The sequence below is a fragment of the Nansenia antarctica genome (assembly GCF_963989245.1).
Source record: "Nansenia antarctica genome assembly, chromosome: 6".
Taxonomy (NCBI): domain Eukaryota; kingdom Metazoa; phylum Chordata; class Actinopteri; order Argentiniformes; family Microstomatidae; genus Nansenia; species Nansenia antarctica.
The window spans coordinates 60,430,689-60,441,460 of record NC_137676.1 but is presented as its reverse complement, the minus strand read 5'-3'; the positions used below and the strand labels follow the sequence as shown (position 1 = coordinate 60,441,460).

Genomic DNA, 10,772 nt, shown 5'->3' with positions numbered 1-10,772 from the left:
GGTGCTGGGGTTGTCTTATTGTAGGGGTACAGGGGTGGGGTGGTCTTTACGTAGGGGTACAGGGGTGGGGTGGTCTTTACGTAGGGGTACAGGGTGGGGTGGTCTTACCGTAGGGGTACTTGGTGTCCAGTCTGTTGTTGGCGGAGCGAGACCAGGGCAGGAGGTCGTCATCACAACCGTTGGGCATGCCATTGTAGCCGATGCCCACAATCTTGTTCTCCTGGTTCACGATGCAAGCCCCCACCTGAGAGAGAGAGAGAGAGAGAGAGAGAGAGAGAGAGAGAGAGAGAGAGAGAGAGAGAGTACCTCCACTATTAAATAATTGTTCTAATATTTAGATAGTAAACATTTAACTGTTTAAAAATGCCTCTGCTAACTGTTTAGAATAACAATGAGTTTTTAAACCTCCCTAATGGAACTGGGTCAATACATGGCAGTTTGTCTGAGAGCTGAAAGCATCATTTATCCACTTGCCTCCCCCAAAAAACTCCACTTGATGGATTACCATTGAGTGGATTACCATTGATGGATTACCATTGATGGATTACTATTGATGGATTACATCAACTAGATTACCATTGATAATTACCATCGACTAGGTTACCAATGACTAGGTTACCATTGACTAGATTACCATTGACTAGATTACCATTGACTAGATTTCAATAATCTTCTGTCTGAATGTAAAATAAGAAGGTCAGAGTTCAGGCAGTGAGGGTTTCGAGGGAGAAGAGATATCTCAAGCCGAGAGTGTGTATGGAGCAATTTTCTCAACAACAGACACATTTAAATTATCACAAAGACTTGACCACCTCCTTTGTTTTTCCCTAGTCTGTCTAGAACACTTAAAAACCCATGACAATGTTGAACCCCACCAGGGGGTTGGTTTTGCCCTCCAGAGAAGGTGCACTTCAGACAGGAAATAGAAAGATGGCAAGGTCGTTTCATCCCCTCTGGTATTGATCAGTTCTGGTTTAAAAACTTTCTCTCTCTCTCTCTCTTTTCCTTTTTAAATCCCCGCCTCCACCTTCACCCTCTCCTGAGGTGAAAACGACATCTTGAACTAGTTTAGAAACAAAAGACTATGAGAGCAGTGTGATAAAACTCTCTCTCTCTTCTCTCTTCTCTTTCTCTCTCTCTCTCTCTTCTCTCTTCTCTTTCTCTCTCTCTCTCCATCTCTCTTTCTCTTCTCTTTTTCTCTCTCTTCCTCTCTCTCTCTCTCTCTCTGGCGGCTGGTAAGTCCCTCCTAACTCCCAGCAGCAGGTGTGGAATCAGTGGGCACCTGGAGAGATGCATGCTGGGTAGCGGGGGTGGATTAGTGGAGCGAGAGCCCCCCTGCTGTGCCCTAGTGGCCTCTAACCCCCTCACCCTCCCCCCCCCCCCCCTCCTCCCTACCCCCTACCACCCACCCCCTCCACCACTCCACTGGGGCTGGGCTTATCACAGAGGACCAGAACCAGCTCCCAGCCCCTCCTCTCCTCTCCTCAGCAATACACACACACACACACACACACACCACACACACACACCACACGCACACCACACGCACACCACACCACACACACCTCACACACACCACACCCACCCACCCTCAAATCATAGCTATGCTAATTACCTTTTACTACACACTAAAACTAAAGCGTAAGCCATAGAGATTCAAATCGGTGTGCACTTAGTCCAGGAGGGGGCACTTAGTGAGTAAGTACACTACTAAGACAAGTTCCACTCAACAGCCTGGAGGGACGGCACCTGCTGCGGATCAGAACCTGAGTGGATGCGTGTGTCATACTGTCATATCACCAGCTGTCATCTTCACACTGTTCATCCTTCATCCCCAATAAAAACAGACAGAAGGCAAAACATCCCACTTATAAACAATTAATTCTCCCAGTCGAGATACCTTAAGGCCAAAATATAAGCCCTAAAACGTTTTTTTGTCGACTCCCTGGTAGGGAGGGAGGGGGGGGGGTTGGTATGGAGAGAGGGAGGTGTTTTGGTAAGGAGGGAGGGAGGTAGGTGGGTTGGTAAGGAGAGAGGGAGGGAGGGAGGTGTGTTGGTAAGGAGGGAGGGAGGGAGGGAGGTGTGTTGGTAAGGAGGGAGGGAGGGAGGTAGGTGGGTTGGTAAGGAGGGAGGGAGGGAGGTGGGTGGGTTGGTAAGGATGGAGGGAGGGAGGTGGGTGGGTTGGTAAGGAGGGAGGGAGGGAGGAAGGGAGGGAGGAAGGGAGGGAGGAAGGTGGATTGGTAAGGAGGGAGGTATAGGGATGGGAATTGTTAAGATGTTATCGATACCAATGCCATTATCTTGGTCCAATTCTTTATCGATTCCCTTATATTTCCTGATCAATTTTCTGAGTGGAAAAAAGTAGGCCTACACAGGTTTTCAGCATTAACACAGCTGTTTTATTCTGTCTTGAGTCTCTGAAGTGAATGTGTAGAACGTCTGCCTAATAACAATTGAACGTGTTAAAATTAATTACAATGCTCCTTTTCTTAAAAGGATATAACTTGGAAAACAAATCTAAAACTGAGTAACAATCCTTCTTTCAAAAAATAGGCATGTATGCCTAGTAACATTTGAATAAATTACAATACAAAAGGGAATAAGCTTGAACCAAATATAAAATGTAACTGGCACACAAACAATTCTTCTTCTTCTTTAGATTTTAGGTGTGGCTAAAACAAGATCATGTGAAGACTGATGTTTGTCCTATTTAGAAAAGAGGCTACAGTGCAGCCAGCAGTATCATTATACTATACATACTGATAATATTAAACTATGCATTTTAGTTTTTTAAATATATGTTCAGTTGTCTCATTAATTGGAAGAGTAACTTCATAATAGAATTACCATATAATAAAAGTTTGTTTGAGACAAAGAAATGTTAACACAATGGCAGCACTATCTGGCATGGAGCACAAAGTATCAATGGGCATGTTATTATTCAGTGGCAGCGACATGCAGGTTGTCTACCATTTAGAATCCACAACACTGTATTTCGTTTGACTTTGTCACTATTTAAATTAGGGATGCTCCGATCTGGATTTTTGGGGCCGATACCGATCACCGATTTTTTTCCTCAAGATCAACCGATACCGATACCGATACCGATTTAAAAAAAAATACATAACTGTAGGCCTACTGACTGGATAGCCTACATATTTTTTGCTTTTTAGACAAAAGTTTTGATCCATTAGGCACCAAGCAAACGCAGACCCATTTTTATGGCATAGTAAAAGTCTGGCCTATCACCCAGTTAGGGCCTGAAGCCCAAGTCAGTCGATATGGCTGTATAAAAGACATCATAAACGTGGCCTTCATGGTTTACATACTGTTACGTCCTCCTATGTTTTCTGTTCAGTTATCTGTCTTCCCCAGGGGGGGAAAAAAAAAAAAAAAAAAAAAAAAAATCGGTTTTTGCGATCGGCCATTTTTACCGATCACCGATCGAGTCATTTGGAGTGAAATCGGCCGATTTAAATCGGTGGCCGATAAATCGGAGCATCCCTAATTTAAATAGATAACATGCTACTTTATCAGCTATCTCAAACAAAGTTTGCGAGGGAGTGAGGCAGGGAGGGTGGGAAGGAGGGAGGGAGGGAGGTGGGTTGGTAGTTACCTGTGAGCTGGGATCCTTGCTTCTCTGAGCTGACAGGAAAGCTACGGCCATGAAATATTCAGGCCACTCCAGATAGTCATCCCTCTTCTTGGTCCCATCAGAGGCCTGGGTCCTGAGTGGAGGGGTGGGGGAGAGAAAGACAGAAAAGGTAGGAGGGAAAGAGGAAAGGGGAGGGAGAGGGGTGAGAAGAGGAAGAGGGACGAAGGTCGGAGATGGAGAAAGGTAAGCCAGATTAGAGAAGGGGGTGAGCGATAGTGAAAGGGTGAGGGAGCGAGATAAGCGAGAGGAAAGGAATAGGAGGGGGTGACATGGTGGGGTGGAGAGATGAGTGACATGTTCAACGGCTTGTTCATGGGAAAAAGTAGCAGTATGGGTCAGGGACATCATTCAGCATGTTTCACTCAAGGACAACACACCGCATCATCTCGTCATCACAAGGTCCCTGGGTCCCTGTGTCGACTCTGGCCATCGACATATCCTGCATGTCATTTCCCCCCTCTCTCTCACCCATCCTTCCAGTCAATCTCTACTGTCTCTATCCCTATAAAGCAGACATGCCCTAAAACTGAAACTGAAAGTCTGGATGGCAGAGCAGGCATTCCGATACTAACTTCCAGAGAGCTCCAGCTTTTGCAGGGTATGTATTAACATAACAGATGAACCACCATTCTCCAGGGGAGGCTTTCCCCGCGTCAGTCTTCACTTGGCATCCACTTATACAGATGGACCTCCATTAATCACATCGCTGTACTCGCCTAAAATCTTTAATTCCTCACCATACCTCCCCCCCTGACAAATCACAACGGTCACAGACATAGGACTACTAGAACGTCCGTTCCCATTCAAAGCAATGCCGTCGTTGGATTCCGGTTCTGCGGGCGATGCTGAGGGGCAGCTGCTGTTCTGATCCCCCCGCTGCATTAGCATAAGCTAGGTGATTTCAGAAAGAAAACAGGCTTGCCAGCATGGGGACAGCCACCATGCTGGGAGGTATTAGACCAGACGCCTTGGAATGCCAACATCTTTGTTGTGTGGAGAGACAAAAGGTCACAAAAACGTGACCAAACTGTTTAAGTCTAACACCACGTGCACCAAGTGTAAACTGGTCTCCGTTAAGAGTAGTCTAGACAAATAGGGTAGAGAAAAAGCACTGCAGAATGTTCTGAAACATTATGCCTGAAGCCATTGCATTGCGAAATGTCATCAACATCTCTATTCCAACTTCAACAAGCATGGAGAACAGATGAGCAGCAACAAGCATGGAAAGAGTGGGCACCATCAGCCAGGGTAATGGTGTGATGAAGATGGGGAGGTCCCATCTCCTCTCCTCTCCTCTCCAACCCCTGGTCTCTTCTCCTCTCCTCTCCTACCCCAGGCCTCCTCTCCTCTCCTCTCCTCTCCTCTCCTCTCCTCTCCTCTCCTCTCCTCTCCTCTCCTCTCCTCTCCTCTCCTCTCCTCTCCTCTTCTCTCCTCTCCTCTCCTCTCCTCTTCTCTCCTCTCCTCTCCTCTCCCTGCTACAGAACAAGAGCTCCTTCAGGTGTGTGTGACAGAAGAGGGTTAAGCTGGAGTGCTCCTTGCATTTGACACAGAGTAGTCTAGATGACAACATTGCCATTGCACAAGCAGTCCAGCTGGGATGGGAGAACAGAGAAAACATCACTAGAAAAGGGCCACCGCTGATGTTTCACTAGCAAGACACGGAGAAGCTCCATAGAAGGATAGCAGGATCCTTATCCTCACACCTCACACACACACACACCCCCACACACACATCCTTATTCTTCATGTAACACATTCCACCCCTGAGTCTCCCACTTCAGGGCTGTGGGGACTGAGGGTGAAGATCACAAGCTATATATAAGAATGGTTCACTGGAGAAAGACTGGGCCTAGGTGATAATACTGTCTGGCACTGAGAATGTCACCTTGCAGAGTTCCCTTCCGGAGAGTCTGGCAGCAGCAGACAAATGACCGAAAGGGATATTTTAATATAGGCCTATCTGATCTGACATTTGAGAAATTTACCGTTTGACATTGGGGTGCATTTAAAGCATTAGGGGGTCCACCCACGATGCTCAGAATGATCAAACTTCACATTTGGATTATGGTAGGCTAATTAATCTAGGCATATAGCACACAAAAAAATGTTCAAACAACTACACACAGACGCAGTAGATCTTCAAGTGTTTAGAAATCCATTATTACCAGGGGTGCACATAACTTTTTGGGGCCAGTGCTCAGAGGAGCACCTAGGGATGCTGCTTGGTGCTCCCCGAGCTCGCGAGTCACGACCCGTCCCACAGTATGGATAAAAAAGGGATACATGGATAACTTATATTAGCAAAACGACATTTATTCATAAATAAAGATGAATGAACAAATTGTGTGCAAAACAAAAGAAACAAATGCAAAATCAAATGACTGCTCTTTAAGCATGAAAGTCTGTCAGACTCCTTTAAACACAATGAAATCAACTGACATCTCTTTAAGCACCAACTGAATGTCTGTTCTTTAAACACAATGAAATCAACTGACATCTCTTTAAGCACTGCTCTGTTCTGTAAACACTGAAATCAACTTTTCAACAAAAAGTTACAGCCTAAGCATTTATTTATGCTACAAGCTTAATCATCATCATCACTGCTCTCTTGACTGCTGTAAGTTATCACTGTCCTCAATTTCAACCATGGTAGAGGATGTTGTAGGCTATCACTTTAAATAGCTCATTATTTTGATTGTGCAACAAAGTCTTTTTTTTTTCTAATAGAATTCCCAACCATATTCCCTGGGTCAGGGGTCTAGGTGCGATAATGAAGCTGTAAAACAAACGTCTGAACGTTTGAAAGCTTCAGAGAAAAGAAACATGAAGTTCCTTGGTGTTGTTTTTCCTTTTAGCGACGAGTCGTTCGGGACTGAATTGTCACGTGTCGGCGTGATAACCGTGCGATACGCGATACGCGGAATGAAAGTACAAGTTACGATACTTTCCGAATGTTTTCGTGAGGGGAGTCGCCGTGGTCGTTGTGATGGCGTTACGGGGCTTGCAGTGATGCAGCAGTCAGCAGTCAGCAGGTGGATTTTGAGGAAGTAAATTCCTCTCCCAGCGCTCCCAGCTGTTGGTGCGCAAGAGCGCGTTCATGCCGCTGATCTTCCGCGCAGCATGCATTTTGGCGACGCATGCGCACTGGCGCACCAGTTATGTGCACCCCTGATTATTACTGTCTGATAATGACACAACCAAATGTCCTTGTCGTAAAGGCTGTGTTATTGGTTGGTCAAGTTGCAGTTTACGAAAAAAATAAAAGTACCTAAAAAGCCTGCAGAGGTCTGGAAAATGGTCTTACAGAGAGATGAGACAAAAATGATCACGCAAGAGAGTGATTACAAGAGGAATGTCTGGAGAAAAAAGGATCTGCCAAGATTTACAGCATACCACCTCATCTGTGAAACATGCAATGGTTGAGTGGGTGTAATGGTTTGGGAAAGTAGAGCTGCCACAAGAACTGTCACTTACATTTACATTTAGGACATTTAGCTGACGCCTTTATCCAAAGCCACAAGTATATTTGTCTAAAGTAAGTGAATCATCAGTCTTCATAAGAAAAAAATAATCTGGACCAGGGGCCATTGGCAGTCTCTATGCTAAAAGAAGGACGGACAACTTTAAATTGTTATTATGTACAGTAGAGAAACTGTACAGGGGGGTAGTGGGGATGAAGAGGTCTTTAGGAGGTGAGTCAATATGTAGCCTGAAGACATGGGTCTTTAGTCTACGGCAATAGGCCTGAATCAAGCACATCAGCCCCAACAGATATTTTATGGTCAATTTTACACAGGGCATCTAGTAGATCACAAGTAGAAGATTTGCAAGTGGTTGACTGATCTCACATCGAGCCAACTGGGGGCTGGGAGATGGGGTAGCAGTCGACCGACTGACCAGGGTCAGCCAAACCACCATTTCTCTCAAATAACTGTCTGTCAGGTGGTGTCTCTCCTGTGTGTATGGTTATTACAATGCTTCAAATGAGGGTTAGGGATTGTGTCTAATGGACACAACTTGTTGTACAACTTTATGATGTTACAGCTGACAGCAGCAGAGTGTACAGAAACGTGTCTGCTCGAGTCCAAGCAAATGCCTTCAAAATTCATTGGATGGCACTTAATCATACAGTAAGACAATAACCCCAGACACACTGCCATCATAACTACTTGAACTACTAATTGAAATCAAGTGTAATACTGAAACACAAATGTGTACATTTCAAACCTGCAAACTGCGACACTTTAAATGAATGTGCAATAACACTATGTGCAATATGACAACCCTAGGGTACATAAGGTTCAGAGAATAGGAAATGTTAGAATAGGTATAGCATAGCATAGAGTACAGCACAGTGTTTTATAGTATAGTGGATAGTGTACATAGCCTTTATTTATGTAAACCAGCTCCTTTCCCTTCTTGTTTTTTAGTTTTCTTTCCTAGCACCAGGGGAGCCCCCCCCCTCCCAAATTTCGTTGTTTGGTACCTGTACTATATCAATGACAATAAAGACCATTCATTCATTCATTCATTCATTCATTCATTCATCATTCATTCAACTAGTACGTTTTTATTCTGAATGGGACTTCAGTTACTTCCTGAAACCCAGGAGTGACCACGCCCCCTCTCCCCTAAAATAGATGGTGGCTTTATTTATTTATTTAATACATTTTAAATATCATTGTTAGCTTATTTTCTAGGCAGTCGAATTTATCTAGAAAATACGTCCACGAAAAGGTGTGCACACCATGCATGCGCAGTGGGGTAAACCAGTTGGCTGAACTATGCTCGTTTTCGTCCTGTAGTACTTCTCAACTCATTTGACAGTTCAGGCAGTGTCTTCTAAAACATCCAATATGCCTTTCAACATGATATCCCTCTCTTTACATCATCTCCTCTGCCACATTTGGACATGTCCTCCCTCTCTCCCTCCCTCTCTGTTGCTCACCTGTGTCCTAATCTACCTGCTGTTGCTGTGTTCATTTGGCAACAATAGCCAACAGCTGGCAGCCATGTCCATCGTGTATAAACATGCGTTCATCCCCACAGAGGACTTGTCCACAACAAACACAGGAAACTGAGCTGTCTGCAACTGGGCATCACACTGCACCCCGCTAGCGCTGTGTCTCTACGGTCACACGTAAAAGTACAGAAAGTAACATAGAAAAGTTACCCCTTCAGCTCAAGCGTCTGTTCGTGTGTTTCTTGGTTCATTTTCAACACAAACGTGTGAAGTCGCCGGTCAGTCTGTGTGCTGTCCTGGCCGAGACGTGTTGACAGTGAGGGAAATTTAGTTCGTAAATTCGCTCTGAGAGCGCCGGAGCGCACACTGGGTTCAACGTCATAAAGAGACCGAGTCATTTGATTGGACAAGAGGCATTCCATGAGTGCTGATCAGATTTTCCAGACCGAACGTACGAACGCAGCCAACATGAAATTCTCCCGCGCCTTTCGAAGGCTGTCGACGTTGTTCAGCCCATATTTGGGCTGCGGAAGTACGCGTGTTTGTCTTGTTGAGAAATGTTTAGCCAGAGTAGAAGTGATGTGTACTAGGTTTTCAAATGGTGATTTATTAAACGCGTGCTTGTGTCTGGAGAACTCCAATCCGTGTACTAACATTGTGTTTATTATACAATAATATATAATAATAATAATATATAATAATAATATGTATACTGGGACAGTATGTAGGCTGCGATACCGTCTCTGGCCGCTGCGTGGCAGTGGCGTGTCTGGTTAAAACTTGGAACATTGGAAACAAGTTGCAACCGTGTCATCTTGAGGTTGTCTGTCTGTCTGTCTGTTGTTTCCTTATGGAGAATGTTCCAAACCACTCTGCTCTTCATGTGACAGTGATGCCAGAGAGGTTTTTATTTATTGATTACCGCCACATTTCCATTTAAATAACATTCACATTAGTCTTCACATTAGACAGTCCACCATAAGGGCCTGCAGACTACTGACAGCTTGGGATGTGGAGTGGCATCTGGAATAATGCGAAACATTAACATCTCTTTTCAATATCAATTCACTTAGGCCCTACATGTATATGCAGGTATTTTAAGATATAATGTGCATGGTTTACTACTCGATCTTTTCAGTTTGTAAAGCGTCTTTGAGTGTCTAGAAAAGCGCTATATAAGTCTAATGTATTATTATTATTATTAGTAGTAGTATTATTATTATTATTATTATTATTATTATTATTATGGTTGGTATAGGCTGGTGACTTATTTATTCATGTTTATAACGTTTGAATCATTTTAAAGATGTCATCTTTATTTAAGTTTTTTTCCTCTGTCTCAGTTGTGACAATTTAAGGGACTATCAGAATTGTAGAAAACTTTAATTAAGAATGAATTACTTGAACATGTGTTTTGTTAACAGGTAAATACATATAGGCTATCTGGCACCTTGTTCATTTGATATTGGAAGATGCTGAACATTTCAATGCAGTTTTATTTGGTTGATGAGTGAGTCTGGGGGTCAAACAAGAACCGTTCAGATGATTTCGTGAAAAATGTTTGAGGACTAAAAATGTAGGTCCTATGTCGAGAAACACGGGTGGAACAGCTCGACCCAGCCTCACAGCTCTACTCACCATCAGTGCAATCTGAGCAGTTTAGCCAATGAAGGAGGAGGATTTAACCAAAGGCCTCAAAGCCATGACTGCAAACTACAAAAATGCTGTGGAATTCATATGCAGCTAAACCACAAGTAGAGCAGAGAGCGGCTGACCTAACACTACAAAAATGTGCTTACAACTACACCGCACAAAGGAAAGCTGCAAGGAAACTGATGAACAAGTGCTTATTGATACGTATTTACTTATTTCTCACGGGAAGATCTCCCTCTCTGATGTTATGCTTAATCGAGATATTCTATTAAGTATTTATTTTGACCTTCGACTGCGTGTTTGTTCAAACGAATCATATAATAAAAGGATGTAGCTGAAATGTGTGTGCTTTTCCACTTCATAAGATGGCCTGCCACATTCCTTTTATCGATTGATCAATTACTTGTGGGGGGGAAAGTATAGTAACTTTTTGGTTATTAAATACATTTCATGCTTATTCAGCAGATAATATGATCATATGCTGCAATGTCCTCCACCACC

At 43.9% G+C, this 10,772-nt stretch overlaps 1 protein-coding gene across 1 annotated transcript in view; it reads right to left on the bottom strand.

Moving 5' to 3' along the window:
- dctd (dCMP deaminase) overlaps positions 1-8,922 on the bottom strand; it is a 21,713-nt gene extending 12,791 nt beyond the window's left edge. The window contains exons 1-3 of the mRNA XM_080533579.1: positions 8,829-8,922; positions 3,617-3,728; positions 109-244 (exon numbers count right to left, since the gene is read on the bottom strand). Of these exons, the coding sequence (XP_080389705.1) occupies positions 109-244; positions 3,617-3,728; positions 8,829-8,869 (289 nt within the window). The 5' untranslated portion in view covers positions 8,870-8,922. The remainder of the gene's footprint in view (positions 1-108; positions 245-3,616; positions 3,729-8,828) is intronic.
- Positions 8,923-10,772: the final 1,850 nt, after the last annotated feature.